The 16553-nt window shown below is 42.2% G+C and overlaps 1 protein-coding gene across 2 annotated transcripts in view; it reads right to left on the bottom strand.

Moving 5' to 3' along the window:
• The window catches only part of Abca13 (ATP binding cassette subfamily A member 13), a 399663-nt gene that overhangs the window by 356710 nt on the left and 26400 nt on the right, over nucleotides 1-16553 (bottom strand). For both annotated transcript variants that reach the window (XM_050141226.1, XM_050141225.1), the window contains exon 3: nucleotides 13757-13880. In XM_050141226.1, coding sequence (XP_049997183.1) covers nucleotides 13757-13880 — 124 coding nt within the window. The remainder of the gene's footprint in view (nucleotides 1-13756; nucleotides 13881-16553) is intronic.

The following is a 16553-nucleotide window of genomic DNA, read 5'->3' as shown; positions in this document are numbered from 1 at the left end:
CAAAATTGTATATAGCATTAGCCATTTTTTCATATATTCAACGTGCATTATACCGCACACTCCGTGTAAGCTGCAGAGCGTAAGCATCAGTGAGCACGAACAGGAGATAGAGAGGATTGTGGGTAGAGTTGATGCCATGAGAAAAGGAATACATGGCACTGGGTGGTGGCGAGGGCTCCTAGTTGATAGCTGAGAAATGGCCCAAGAATGGGAAGAACTGGGGCGTCTGTGCCGGGAATGGGGGCACATGCGAAAAGGCCCAGGGGTGGCGAGAGTCAGAAGTGTCTGGATAAGAGAGAGTGGAACTTGGCGGAGCCAGAAGATTCCAAGCAGTTAGTCGCAGGAAGACAACAATTCAACAGTATATCCACCAGATTCTGAATACGAACAGCTATAAACAACTACTCAACAAATCTTTTTGGAGTGACCAATCTAACCAGGAGAAGCCACTCAAGCATGCCATTAGCTGTAGAAACAGTATTTGCTAAGCCCAGCACCTGTTCCTGGTAATAAATAAATAAATAAATAAATAAATAAATAAATAAATAAAATAAAAAGTTCCTGAAAATGACATTGACAGCTGACTTCCTCCTCTTCTAAGGATGGCTTACAAAATACCTGCTGCTAACTTCCCTTGGGCAATGAGAACCTCAAGGCTTTCCCACAAAGATCAGGAACCAGTAACAGCAGTGTTTCCTCCCAGTGCCTTTTCAGTATGTCTGCTTTCCCACGGAGACTTTTAGTTCCTCCTTCTTCTATGTATATGACTTATTTGCTCTAACTGGATTATCTTATTCAGATTTATTTGCTTTTAATTTTAATTAAAACATTTTCTTGCATTTCTTTTCCTTTAATTTTATTTTAGCAATGAGCAATGTTTCTCCTACAAGGTAATAAATACATATATATATGACATTTGATATTTTATAAGCATAGAAAATGCTAAAAAAAACTACATAAATTCTAATTCTAGGGGAATATGTTAATAGTAGTAGATGTTTATGAAAGTATTTTCTTTCTCCTTAAAAACAAGGTCCTGGACCCAGTGGTGTCAAGGTACCATGGGAAAACCAACTATCCTGGGCTCATAGGGGCTCACAGAGACTGAACCCACAACCAAGGAGCCTGCATGGAACTGTCCTAGGCCTCCTGTACATATGTTACAGTTGCGTAGCTTGGCCCTCTTGTAGGACTCTGTCTCTGACTCTGTTGCCTGCTTTTGGGACCCATTCCTCTACAGATTGCCTCACCCAGTCTTAATAGAAGAGGAAGAACCTACTTTCACTGCAGCTTCATAAATCATGACTGGCTGATATCCATGGGAGACCTGCCTGTATCTGAAGAGAAAGAGTGGAGGAGGAATGGATAGGATGGGGATGGGAGGGAAGCCTGGGGGAGGAACTGGAACAGGGGAGGGAGGGAAAACTTTGGTTGGGATGTAAAATAATAATAGCAATTAATTAATTAAAAATTTTTTGAGAAAAAAAGACAAAAAAAAAAAAAAAAACAGAAGAACAGGTTCCTAAAAACGTAACCCTACCGAGAACCCAGAGTAAGCAGCAGGCCCCCTAGGAAACTTGGTCACTAGTAGCTCTCGAGCCTCCTCCAGGAAACTCCTATGGGGTGCTAGAGGCTGCTGGGAACCCGCCTTGTCATCTACACCTCCTACCAAGAACCCACAGGCTAACCCAATGTTGTAGGACAACAAGGACTGGAATTTTAAGTAGGAAACGATAAGCCTGATATAGTTTTCTAAATCTTTTAACCATGCCCAGACTGGTGGGTAAAGGTGTGTGTGTGTGTGTATGTATACATGTGTTTGTGCGTATATGTATACATGTATTTGTGTTTGTGTGTATGTGTGTGTTTGTGTGTGTATTGTGTTTGTGTCTATCCGACCTCGGAATCTCTGTGTATTGCACACTCTCCGTTTCTCCTGCTCATCTCTCACTAGGGGTTTCTAACTCAGCTACTAAGAGGCAAGAACTACTGTATGTGCGGCCAAGTCAGTCACAGGGCATAGGATCTGGAGAGTCGCAATCACATCTCACAAATTATCTTAGTAGACGGGACAGACCTCAAACACTACCTTGAGGACATCTATCTAGCAAGCATAGTTCGAAAATTTCCAACTACTTCAAATGCTGATGTAAGTAGGCATTGGTAAACGTGGAGGCCATTGATGTTGGACCTCTCCTTTATAATAAGCTTTTAATCCTACCCCGCATTTCCCTGGTACCTCGCCAATTCTAAGACAAGGAAGTTGCACAATTGCCCCTCCCTAAAATTTCAAACACGATATGAAAAGATGGCAGCATCAGGGCTTTGCCCAGACAGGACACAGCATTCTACACTGGCCAAATGATCGTAAGATCACAAGAACATACTACTGGTCCTTCTTCAAGGGGCTAATCCAACCGTGCCTGTCAATCACCTCGTCAAAAGACTACCTCCGGAGAGCTGACACCTAAGGACAAGTTTAAGGAAATGGGAAGAATGCTTATTACCTTAATGAAATATGCACTTACAAGCTCCAGTAGGCCCTCCTAAGATGTAGCTGATTACAGACCTCCACTAGATACCAGCGAAAATCTGAAGCATGCTGCCCAGAAGCCGTCGGCTGCCTCCCTGCCTCTAAAGATAGGCACGCATGCGCGCAGGCACACAAGCACGCACACACACGCACGCATGCGCTCAGCTACTTACAAACTATTTCTAACTCATTGAACACGATTTTCCTCTCTTTCCCCTTTCCAGCTCTTTTCTCAGGCAGTTGCTTTGGTGTTCAGCTTGTCTGCCCTGTTGATTTTCCCTCAAACTCTTCTGAAAGGTCCTTGCGCTTCCTCCTGAGTCCACTTTTGTTTATCCTTTACGTTTTGTTTTGTTTGTTTGTTTGTTTGGATTTCTGGATGCATGGTTTCTCTGTGTAGCATGTCTGCGCATGAACTGGCTTTGTAGACCAGGCTGACCTCACACTCAGAGAGCCACCTCCTTTGCCGGGATTAAAGATGCGTGCAACCACTGCCTGGCCTTTGAGTCCACTTTCAAATCCTTTAATTTACGAGACAAAGAATCTGTGCGAATCAGTCACGTTTTTCCTGATAACACCAACATTTCATATGCCTCTCCTAAAACACCCCCAGAGAACGGGTGTCTCGCTAGCATGCACTTTGGGACTTTCTTGTGCACAAAGACCATGTGTTTACACTCCAAAGCAGGAGAGAAGGCGCTGAGAGCTTCACAGCACCAAGAAGAAAACCAGGATGAAGGAGTGCGGGAGGGAGCCTCACTTGGAGGCAGCCTTGGTGCTGCTGCGAGAAATTTCTGATTATTGTCCTCAGTTTTCCACTAGCATGGAACAATCTTCAACTGTTTACAGACATCGAATAAAGCAAATTTTAAAAGACATGCCCATTAAAACATAAATAGAATATTACTGAGCAATAAAAAGAAAGACATGTTGACACATACAAGACAAGCAGGTCTTTCGAGTGTGGTGTTGACTGAAAACCACAAACGAATTCCGTAAAGTTCCCTTCTTTATTCCACTGATATTCTCAAAATGACAAAACTAGAGAAACAGAGGACAGATCAATGATCAGTGGGGACAACAGGCAGACAGGGAAGGACTTCAGAAAAGGCATGAGGAAGTCTCGTGTTGCCTGAAGAGTTCTGTGTCTGGATTGTAGTGTCATGGGAGCGTGTTCCAGTGCCACATGGCAGGGAAGTACAGGCATATACACACATCACACACACAGTGTGCATGTACACAAACATACACCTCCACGCATGCAAACACAGAGATGTATACACATAAAAATGAACAAGTTCTGGACTCTACCTAAGAGCCCTAGATCATGTCTTGTCCCTGGTGCAGCTATTGTGTTTTACCCTTGCTTGTACAGCGCATCACTATGTGAGGGACCTGACTGAAGGGGCTGTAGGAGGAAAACACAAATCAAACCCACAGTGAGGGTGGGCAAGGTGTTGCCTGCCTGAATCTCAGCTCCTGGAGGGGCACAGGCAGGACGATGATGGGTGGGAAGAAGCCTGTGCTGTGAAGTGAGACGGTCTAAAAAGAAGAAGGACTAGAGACAGAAATCCGTAGAAGAGCACTTGCCTAGCAGAGATAACATGAGGCCCTGAGTCCCACGCCAGTACAAGGATGGAAGGAAAAGAAGGAAGCGGAGAGGAAGAGAGGAAGAAGAAAGAGAAAGAGGGAAGGGGAAAAGAGAGAAGGGCAGGAGAGGCAGGGAGGGAGGGAGGGAGGAAGTAAGGGAATTTTAAGTACTGACGGGGGGAAAAAAAGAAACTGAACCCTCAGAACTCGCAGGCAGGAAGATAAAGTGGAATGATAACTCTGAACAGAGACATCTGCAAGGTAAGCAATCTAATGTTCTCAGCTAATGTGGCTCCCAGTCTGTGAAAAATAGTGGTGGCAGCCACTGTCTCCATAACCACCAGCAGAGGAGCCACTGTCACCACAACCACCAGCAGATAGAACCACTGTCACCATAACCACCAGCAGATGGAACCACTGTCACCATAACCACCAGCAGATGGAACCACTGTCACCATAACCACCAGCAGGGGGCCACTGTCACCATAACCACCACTGCTGTAAAGGTAGTGGGAGGCTAATGATGTGGCTTGTCTGTGAGATGTCTAAAGTTGGAATTTGTAATACAAGTAAGAGCAAGTGAAAATAGAAGATGTCTGTAGGGTTTTATTCCCCCTAACAGCTACTTTGGGAATACATCCAACAATTGACAATTTTTCAAAATACTAAATAAAATTGCCATACAACCTAAGAAAAGTCTATGAAAAAACACACACCTGAAAAAAACTTGCACACAACTACAGCTGCATCATTTAAAATAGTTTAAACACAGTAATAATTTAAATATCCATTAATGTATGAATAGATAAGTCAAGTACTAATTTAAAATATGAAATATTGTCGGGCAGCACATAAAGGAATCTCCAAGACATTACTAAGTAAAGAAACACACACACGCACACAGGTACACAAACACACAGGCACATGCGCACACACACATAGATGCAGTTACACATATATGAACTAAGACACACATACACATACACAGAGGTACACAAACATACAGGCACACACACATAGATGCTGGTACATATACAGAGACAAATACATACAGGCAGACACACACATGTACATATAGGTACACATATACACACAAACACATACATACACATAAACACACATACATACACACAAACACATACTCATTCACAGAAGCATAGACACTAGCACACACAACTGTACGCTTCACAAATCATACAAAAAAGGAACTGTCCACAGTATTGCAATCTATAGAAAAGGAAGAAGGCTGCTAAGTCCAGCATGAGGGTAGAGGGAAATCAATGCTACGGACACAGACTTTTCTTTTAGAGGTGATGAAAAAAATATAATTGATTATGATGATCAATGTTAAGTGTAATTTACAACTATGAAGATAGTTGCAAAACTATTCTGCAAATGAGTCACTCATACAGTGTTGTAAATTAGATCTCAATTCACTTTTTTTTAAAAAAAAATAATACCAATCAAAATCTTAACATGCTCTTTGCAGAAATAAACAAGCAAATTTTGAAAACTGGTATGAAATCCATAAGCCCTAGAAAATCAAAATGAATTTACACTAATTCCAAGAGTTTCCCTGACATGCTGCCATTAAGGTCAGAAAGGACAGTAGAACAGGAAAAATCGAGAACCTCACGCTATCATTGCCTCAACTGATGCTTTTCACAGTCCAATAAATAAGAAAGATGGTTCTGCTCACAAGAAGAGAAATGGTTGAAAAAAATGGCTTCCATGAAAGCCCAAACATTAAGGTTTTCTGGTGAGAACCTTGACTCCGATGTGAAATAGCATCCATGAATCAAAAGGAATTATGTCTGAAAACACAGTACATTAACTGGGCTGCAGTAATAAAGCACCAGACACTGGATGTGTGAAAGGACACAAATGTCTTTTCTCACTGATCTGAGGCTGGAGTCCTGGGTTGGCTGGGCTCAGAGGAAGGGAAAGGGCATCTTCCTGGTGTGCAGATGGCCATTCTTAGATGTGTCCTAGCCCAAAAGAGGAAGCACTCCCTTTCCTTGCCAGAGGTCTATTATACCAAAGATCCTCTTTGAACTTTAATTTGGTAAACACCCTGCCATTGGTACAGTGATATGGGTAGTTAAGGCTTCAATACCTGAATCCTGAATTACAGGACAGCACAGTTCAGCCCACCGCTTGCCATGCTCAGCACCTAAATCTCAAGGCCTTCTCTTATGGAAATATCGTGTATTCAGTCTCAATACACAGTTTTGCAGAGTCCACCCAGAGGCTCTGTGTGAAAGTGCCACCTTTGACTCTCTCAGAGACTCCAATTAGAAAGGAGCATGCAAAGGTGGTTCCCACCTCAGAGCTGGAAAATAAAGAAGTGACTATACCCTCTGAAACCTTGAAGTAGTCAGCCTTGCTTCCTGGGTCTATTGGGATCAATATATTTTTTAAAAAATAAAGGTACTAATGGAAATTTATAAGGGTAAGATAAAATTAGGATAACGACAAATTAGAAAAAAAATATAGCTAACAATACAGGTCTTAGTCAGGCTTCTATTGTTACGACAAAACACTATAACCAAAATCAAGTTTGGATGGAAAGGATTTATTTCATCTTACACCTCCAATAAGAGTCCATCCCTGAGGAGGAAGTCAGAGCAGGAACTCAAGCAGGGCAGGAAACTGGAGGCAGAAACTGAAGTGAAAGCTGAAGAAAACTGCTTAAGGACTTGCTCCCCATGGCTTGCTCAGCTTTCATTCCTATAGCTCCCAGAATGGCCACCAACAGTGAGCTGGGCCTCCCACTTCTACCACTAAATAAGAAAATGCACTACCGACTCGCCTACAGGACAATCTTAATGCAGACATTTTCTCAATTTCAGTTTCTTCTTCTCGGTTAACTCCACCTTGTGTCAAGCTGACATAAAACTAGATAGAGCAATTGACCCTTCACCTTGACACACAAACACATCACTATTGCACTAGAACCCTTCCTTCCTTATCTGGCTCCCAATCGGCATAATAATATAAAAATCAAATAGTAGAAACATTACAACTTTTAAAAGACCCACAATCTTTAAAAATCCAAACACTTTAAAATGTTTGTCTCTTTAAAACATCCAAAGTCTCTCTCTAAGTTCAAAACCTCCAAAATCTCCCTAAAATATCAAAGACCCTTCAAAATTCCAAAGTCTTTCCATTTCGAGCTCCAGTAAAGTCACAATAAGCTAAATACATTCATATTTCAAGAGGGAAGAACAAGGGCACAGTCACAATCTGAACAAACTAAGTCCAACAGTGTCAAAGTTAATATCCGACATCTGGAACTCATTCACCATCTTCTGGGCTCTTCAAAGGGCTTGGAAAGCCATTCATAGCACATACATCTTGTCCCATAGGCTCGGGCTGGTTCCATTCCATGCCTGCTGGGGTCACTGGTAATTGTCCCATGCTACTGGTATCTGCAAAAGGTTGGGGTCTCCACTGCAGCTAGGCTGCACCTTCACCAATAGCCTCTCCTGTTCTGTCTGTAGGGACTCTGACCCTGCCATGTTGTGTCAAGCTTCAGCTTGTCTTCATGAACCCTTCAATCCTGGCATTTTCACTACTGATGAGGCTTCACCTTCATCGGTAGCCTCTCCTGGCCTCTCGTGGTGTCAAGCCCCACGCTGCTCTTCATGACTCCTACCGAGTTCGGCTGCCAACAAGAGAGACAACCTTGGCTGCCTGTGAAACACAGATTCTGTGGGCTAACTCTGAGAAAACACTTCCCAAAAGATGTCAAAAGCCCCAGGAATCCAACTGTTTCATTTTAATAGTTCTTGTCTCTTTTAATTCTTCAGCTCCAGCAAACAAGACAGAAAATGTAAACAACCCTGGTAGAGGCTTTCTTCCTCCTGAAACTTCACAGGCCTGGCCTCCATTGTCTGCACTGCTCTCTGCAAGATTTTCTGTTTCCACAGTATCTCATTAAACTCTGACCACTCAATGTCCTTCCATGGTTCTCCCCAAAATGTAGTCACATCTACTGCAGAAATATCCCACATGTATGTTACCAATTTCTGTCTTAGCTCAGGTTTCCATTGCTGGGATGAAATGCCATGCATGCAAGCTGGGAGGAAGGGGGTGGCATTTATTTCATGTTGTAGTTCCACTCCCACCTATGAACGCTGCTTTGGATGAAGCAGGAGGATTTAGCTACACAGAAAAAAAAAAATTGGCGCCTTGCTCAAGCAGAGCATCCTAGAACTTCGATGTGACAAATTTTGAAAGACAAGAGTGAAAAGTCACCTACGAAGCTGGACACACGAGGCGATACAGTGACGAAGAAGACAGAACAGGCAGCAGCGGAGAAAGCAGTAGAGGGGATTAATGATCATTAAGAGCTTAGAAATACTTTAGACTAAAAAAAAAAGCAAACATAGAGGGAGTCGTGGCATGTTGATAATTAAAATAACTGAAACTTTTCAAGATTTTTTTTTCTAGTTACATGTCTGTTCAGAGTGGGGATGTGTCTAGGAGTACAGGTGCCCGCAGAAGCCAGAAGAGGGAATCAGGTCTCATGGGGCTGAAGTTATTGAGCCGAGTCCCTCCCAGCTAATGTGAGGGCTGGGAACTGAACTCAGGACCTCGGCAAGAGCAGTACATGCTCTCATCCACTGAGCTTTCCCTCCAGCCCAAAACTTTTCTTATTAGTAGAAGTAGTATTTTAAGCAGAAATGGATAGTAGAAGTCTAAACTGGCAACCTAGGTAGAGGGTAAGGTAAGTTATGCAGGTAAGAGCAAAGAACATGCTTCCAGGGCTGACTCAACCTGCCCTCAGAGTGATTGGTAGCAGGAGGGGTCAGAGGCACAGAGCATATGAGGAGCACAGAACATTTCAAGTTTTCTTCCACTTATTCACTTTGTCTTGAACAAGGAGTGGCTCCCTAACAAAACACTCTGTGGGAATAGCCCTTAATCTGCTATTGGAAGTCATTGTAGTTTTGTTCTGAAATCCTCTTATTAGAGCAGAGGGGAATCTCCCTACAAAGCCAGGAATGGGGAAGCTGATTTTCATAATCATACTCCACATCAGAACGTACCCGGAGGTTCTGCCTAAAGTAAGCTTCCCCTGAGTGATCAGGAAGATCGTAGCCATTCATGAAGCGAACTAACCGTGGTAATAGCTAACTCGTTTTGAAATAAAAACATATTTTCAAGATTTGTAAACCAAGACAGTCAGAAGGGAGTTGCTAAAGGTTTTATTGCTATCGTTCGGTCTTTTGTGTGTTCTGTGTTTTGTTTTCACTTTGAACTTGAGCAGAATTCATACCTGAAGAACCATGAAAAGAAATGAGCAATGCTGGCAGGGCGGGTCTGAGAGCCAGGCCCTCCCTCTCAGCTCGTGTCTTCCTCACGGGTCACTCTTTTCTCATTGCTTATGTTATTCTTTCTGCTTTCATCCTCCGTTCCCCACACCTCTACGCTGGCCCTTCCCAATACCAAGAGGCGTTTTAGAATTTAGAGCTCTTAAAACCATAGCGATGCTGGAGAATTTGGCTGCTGACTATGGTTGTGAGAATGTGAGATAAATGCTTTCAAAATTGACTTTATAATTCTTGAGTTTTTGCACACTGAAATGTGTTAAAACAAAGGAGCACACAAACAAAAAAAAATAGTGATTTATTGGAGTAAAAAAAAAAGTCTACCAAACCAACACCAATACTTCTCTAATTAGTCCATAAAATATAAAAAGGAAAGAACACTGCTAATCTTATAGTAAGGCAATATTACCCTGATAATAATAAAAACCAGATAAAAACATAACAGAAATGAATATTATTGATCAATTTCTTGAACAAACACAGCTACAAAAAATTTCAACAAAAGAGTTGCAAACCAATTTAAGACTATATCAAAAAATAAGCTTCCCATTATTATTATTATTCCCCTTATAGTATTATTAAATAATAAATGTTGAGAAGATCATATATTCATAATGATCAAGTTGGCTTTATTTTAGAGATACAGGTTTAATAGATGTAAATCAATAACTGCAATCCACCACATATGTTCAGAAATCACATGATCTTAATATAGAAAGAGCCTTTGATAACATTCACTATCTCTTCATGATAAAAGTCCTGAAGAAACTGGAAAAAGAAGGAATATACTTTAATAAAAAGCAAAAAAGGAGAGAGAAAGTGGGAACTACACTACAACAAGTGGGCACAGGAGACCGCTTCCTATGTATAACATCAGCAGCACAGACAGTAAGGGCCTCATTGAATAAATGGGACCTCATGAGACTGAGAAGCTTCTGTAAAGCAAAGGACACTGTCGCTAAGACAGAAAAGCAACCCACTGACTGGGAGAAGATCTTCACCAACCCCGCAACTGACAAAGGTCTGATCTCCAAAATATATAAAGAACTTAAGAAACTAGACTGTAAAAGGCTAATCAACCCAATTATAAAATGGGGCACTGAGCTGAACAGAGATCTCTCAACAGAAGAAGTTCAAATGGCCAAAAGACACCTAAGGTCATGCTCAACTTCCTTAGCGATCAGGGAAATGCAAATCAAGACAACTTTAAGATACCATCTTACACCTGTCAGAATGGCTAAAATCAAAAACACCAATGATAGCCTATGCTGGAGAGGATGTGGAGAAAGGGGTACACTTATCCATTGCTGGTGGGAATGCAAACTTGTACAACCACTCTGGAAAGCAGTGTGGCGGTTTCTCAGAAAATTTGGGATCAACCTACCCATGGACCCAGCAATACCACTCTTGGGAATATACCCGAGAGGCCTTATCATGCAACAAAAATATATGCTCTACTATGTTCATAGCAGCATTGTTTGTAATAGCCAGAACCTGGAAACAACCTAGATGCCCTTCAATTGAAGAATGGATGAAGAAAGTATGGAATATATACATATTAGAGTACTACTCAGCAGTAAAAAACAAGGACTTCTTGAAGTTTGCAGGCAAATGGATGGAAATAGAAAACACTATCCTGAGTGAGGTAATCCAGACCCAAAAAGAGGAACATGGGATGTACTCACTCATATTTGGTTTCTAGCCATAAATAAAGGACATTGAGCCTATAATTCGGGTTCTTAGAGAAGCTAAATAAGAAGGAGAACCCAAAGAAAAACATATAGGCATCCTCCTGAATATTAACCTTCATCAGGCGATGAAAGGAGACAGAGACAGAGACCCACATTGGAGCACTGGACTGAAATCTCAAGGTCCAAATCAGGAGCAGAAGGAGAGCGAACATGAGCAAGGAACTCAGGACCGCGAGGGGTGCACCCACACACTGAGACAATGGAGATGCTCTATCGGGAACTCACCAAGGCCAGCTGACCTGGGTCTGAAAAAGCCTGGGTTAAAACCGGTCTCACTGAACATAGCGGACAATGAGGGCTACTGAGACATCAAGAACAATGGCAATGGGTTTTTGATCCTACTGCATGTAGTGGCTTTGTGGGAGCCTAGGATGTTTGGATGCTCACCTTACGAGACCTGGACGGAGGAGGGTTTTCCTTGGACTTCCCAAGGGACGGAGAGCCCTGATTGCTCTTTGGGCTGACGAGGGAGGGGGAATGGATTGGGGGAGGGGGAGGGAAAGGGGAGGTGGAGGTGGGGAAGAGACAGAAATATTTAATAAATAAAGAAAGAAAGAATGGAAAAAAATAAAAATAAAAATAAAAATAAAATAAAAATAAAAGAAAAGAAAAAAAAATAATGTCATGATGATAATGGACTGAACCTCTAAACTGTAAGCCACCACCTCAATTAAATGTTTTTATATGTAAAAAAAAAAAAAAGCAAAAAAGGAAATACACACACACACACAATCTCTTGTGCTAAATGGCGGAAATGAAAGCACTTTCTCTACCACAAGGACAAGTGCTCAACTATGTTTACAGCAGCATTGTTCATCATAGCCAGAACCTGGAAACAACCTAAATGCCCCTCGACCAAAGAATGGATAAAGAAAATGTGGTACATTTACATAATGGAGTCCTACACAGAAGAAAAAAACAATGACATCTTGAATTTTGCAGGAAAATGGATGGAGCTAGAAAACATCATTTTGAATGAGGTAACCCAGACCCAGAAAGACAATTATCACATGTACTCACTCATAGGTGGTTTTTAAACATTAAAGCAAAGGAAGCCAGTCTACAAATCACAATCCCAAAGAACTTAGACAACAATGAGGACACTATGAGAGATACACCCAGATCTAATCTACATGGGAAGTAGAAAAAGACAAGATATCCTGAGTAAATTGGGAGCATGGGGACCATGGGAGAGGGTAGAAGAAGAAGGGAGGAAAGCAGAAAAAATGTAGAGCTCAATAAAATCAATTTAAAAAAAAGAACTTATTATAACTCCCACTGGTCTAGGGCTTGATTCTGTGTCATGATCTTTTGTCCTTTAATCTTCCCATAACTGAGATGGAGATGAGAAGCCCTAGTCACAGAGGACATATGTTTGCCCTGAACTACCAAACCAGAAGGATCTAGAAGCTGACTCTATAACTTGTTTAGCCACAGAAATCTATTCTTTCCACGTCTACGTTTTCTTGACTTTCTATTCTGAGTAGGCACCACTGGAGACCTGAAATGAAGATGACAGTAACTTCCAGTCTCCAATGCTCCCCTGAGAGCATGGCTCTTGCAGAAGTCTTGAGTTTGGATGCCAGAACTTACATGGTAGCTCACAACCATCTGTAACTTCAGTTCCAGGGGATCCAGTTCCCTCTTCCAACCTCTGTTAGCACCAGGCGCACACATAGTACATATGTATATTCAGGCAAAGCATACCCATAAAATCTAAAATTCTAAAGCTGAAAGATAAATACCTTCTGTTTTAAAATTTGCTTCATGTTTTAAAGTCTTCAACTGTTTAATTGCAACAAGCATGACCTCAACTCCACATCATCCAACCTGATAAACTCAAAACATGGCAATCAGCTCGTCATTTTCTTCCCTTCCTTATTCCACCCAAGAGAAGTTCCCAGAACATTTTGGATTCTCCACGTTAAACCTCTTCATTTTGAGCCTTGTCATTTAAACCAACTCCTACTGTGTCTCTTGATTAATGATGCCAAATAAGGCCATGGACTATCTCAGCACAACTCAGCATTGTGGGAATCTGAGAAGGCCGTGTAAAGCCATCATGACCTGAGGAGGGTTAGTGCAGAGAGAAAAGAAGTGCCTGGCCGCTCTTTCACCTGACGACAACTTGGCACAAGACCTTGATCATCTTACAGTAAGAACATCTAGCAGTCAGTCCCCAAACCACTCATTTTTCCAACTATGCCCAAATGAAAAACTGACTAAGCGGATAATTTTGAAGTCAGAGTTTAACTACAGAAAGTAATGAAAAGCAGACAGAATTTTCCTCATCAGCATTTATCATGCTGTGAGTCTCGAAATACAGTGGACATGAGCAGAAGCAATTGTTATGTGACTCCGAGCAGTAAAATTGATTTGTTTTTAACACTGAATTCTAGCCTTTCATTGTCCCTGACATGTCCCAGATTACTAAGCATGCATAAAAATCACATGATGTTGGAGAGGCTGGGGGATCTGAGGAGAGGGGAGGGGTCCAGCATATAAAACCATCCTAAGAATTCTAAAAAGAACGTTTGTGTTTCTCATACCGAAAATGGTGATCCATGGAGCTCTCAAAGCTGATGTTCCTACAACTTGAGCCAGTGTTACAAAGAAGTCCTTGAACAAAAGGGAGAACACCCCGGCTGGGAAGATCCCGGGCTTGCAAGAAACCTGGACATAAACACAAGGAAGAAATCAGTTCTGACACCTATTATCTGAAGTAGGGTGCTATATGCAATGACCCTGCCTCCCGGTCCAATTGTACATAATGTGGGAGGCAAGTGGCTTCTCCATCTAAGAGTCCAGCCAATCAGAACCCAGTTTTCTATGTCCATTTGCCCATTCTTTCTTTATTCTCTTGCTATTCCAGTTAGTTCCATCCTTGAAACAATGCAGGATATGGCAGATGGTGCCCAAACAGAGTCATAAACAGTAGACACTGACTATGGGGAACTCACATTGGCTAGAAAACGGAAAGCTCTCATGAGACGCACACTAGTATAATGAAGAAATAAGGGTAGTGGAACAAATAAAGGAATGGTTGGGAGAGCATTTGAAGATAGACAGTCAGGTATTAAGAAGAAGAATCTAGAAGCAGGCAGTTACATGCTAATTGGTAGAATCTATAGTTAGGTAGTTATATGTTAGTGGATAGGATCTAGAGACAGACAGTTACATGTTAGTACTTACAAAGAGATTTTAGGACAAGCGAAATTGATAAATAGGTAGCTTTCTGTTGGTGGTTTGGATTCCTGGTGAAACCATGGGATGGGGTGGAGATGTTTCTGCTTCCTTGGTTCTTGAGCTGGGTTGGGGATGCAGGAAATTAATTTGGCAAGTTGGAAAAAAATAACAAAAAGATTGATAGGCAAATACATGCTTGAATGACGGGAAAAAAACAAGCATCAAGCAGGTGAAGGACACCCAATGGTGGAGCTCTGGCCTGACTGGCTACAGGGGCCACTAGGAAAAGCTGGGTGAGTTGGGTGAGCAGGCACCTTCCAGCAGCCTGCACTGGTAGCACAACTTTACAGAGGCCCAGAAAAAGCTCTGATTAAATGTTACTCAGTTTATTTAAAACCCAACCCTATTTCTAATATGTCTGGTAACTCATGAAGGTAAAAAACAGTCAAAAGAGAAGTCTCCTGGGCCTATGTGTTTTCATCTAGTGGCTTGGTTAATATCCCATTCAATAACTGTTTATACTGAGGAGTTTTTCTAATTTGGAGGACACTTCTCTAACTACCTGCAGTACCCATGAGCTCCGTCCATACAGCTATTAGGGGCAGGTTACAGTTCTGTGATTTAGACAGGATTTAATATGTCTCGTAGATTTTGAATATATGAGCAGATATAATTGGGAAATAATTGAAACCCACCTCCTGGGTGTTTGGACCCACAATAATGATGCCATGGATGTGGCCCAATTACATTGGCACATCCTGGAAAAGTGAAAGGTTTCTGATCAGATTGTTCTCCTGCTAATACTGCACTTGACTCACTGAAGGCGTCAATCCCTTTAGCCGGCTAAGGCATTCCTTTTCCTTTTGTTGGGCACAGCAGCTGGCCTCTCGTGAGCCTCATGGCCTGGTGTCAAGCACCTCAGCGAGCCACCCCTGAACTAAGAATGAAGAGTCCTCCTGAACGTCTAAGAAATTGTAGAGAGCAAGTCAGGTGCTGAGCGAATGTGGATTGCTTGACATGGGCACAGCCATGTCAAGTACCCCACTGACTCACATGCCATGGAAGTGGCAACTTCTTCCCCAGGTGATCCTCGGAGGATGGCAAAGCCTTCCTCTGATCCATGAGAGGATATTGAAAATGTCCACCACAGTTTTCCCCCTGGAAGTTTATGTCCTGAAGTTTGCCTGCAAACACTGCTCCTACTGACATTAGCTAAGCCTGCCTCCTTGTTTGGGTATATAAAATAACCACATTTCCTATGCATCTGCATGTAATGACCCTGTCTCCTTGTTCAGCTGTGTAGAAATATCCCTTCCTCCCATTCACCTGTGTACAAACTCCATTCAGCAATACATAATAAACAACCTGCACTTTGAGCTTGGTGCAGCTTCTCCATCCCAGAGCCCAGACTACCCAATACCACGATTTCTGCATCTGTGTGTATCATTTCTTCCTCCCTTGCTGCCCCTATTCACAGTTCCAGGACCCAAGCGATACAAGGACACAACAGGATAGATACCTGTTCTACATATTTAGACTCTATAGCATTATATCATTAACCCTGTTGTTAACTTGAAAGGTATCTGAGGAATCACCCAAGAAATACAAAGTTCTTTTCTACTTTGCGCTTCCTCCCCTGGGTCTACATTCCTACAGCCAAGTGGCAGAACTCTCGCAGTACTTCACTAGCATCCCTCGCTCTTCTGTTAGACAGCCATGCCTCCGGCACAGCCCTCTTGCAAATCAACCATGAATGGGAAGTGTAAAATGAACGGTTTAAGTTTGGGCGAAAGCTTTCCGCTAAACGCTAACTCAGATTCTTAAACATTTACATGAAATTTCTAAATATAATATAGTACTAAAATGCTTTACTACATCAAATAATAGCAAAACCCTTCAGGAACCTGGCATGGTGGAGCACACCTTTAATGCCTGCAGAAGGGAGGCAGAGGCAGGCAGATCTCCATGAGTAGAGGCCAGTCTGGTCTATGTGGTAAGTTCTGGGAAAGGCAGGGCTACATAGCCAGGCCTAGTTTCAAAAGAAAGAGGAAGAGGGAAAAAAGGAAGGAAGGAAGGAAGGAAGGAAGGAAGGAAGGAAGGAAGGAAGGAAGGAAGGAAGGAAGGAAAGAAGGAGGGAGGAAGGGAGAGAGGGAGGGAGGG

Source organism: Alexandromys fortis, unplaced genomic scaffold (genome assembly GCF_014885135.2).
Source record: "Alexandromys fortis isolate MF-2015 unplaced genomic scaffold, M_Fortis_MF-2015_v1.1 scaffold_7, whole genome shotgun sequence".
In the NCBI taxonomy this organism is placed as follows: Eukaryota; Metazoa; Chordata; class Mammalia; order Rodentia; family Cricetidae; genus Alexandromys; species Alexandromys fortis.
The sequence above is the reverse complement of the archived record's forward strand: the minus strand, read 5'-3'. Positions and strand labels throughout refer to the sequence as shown.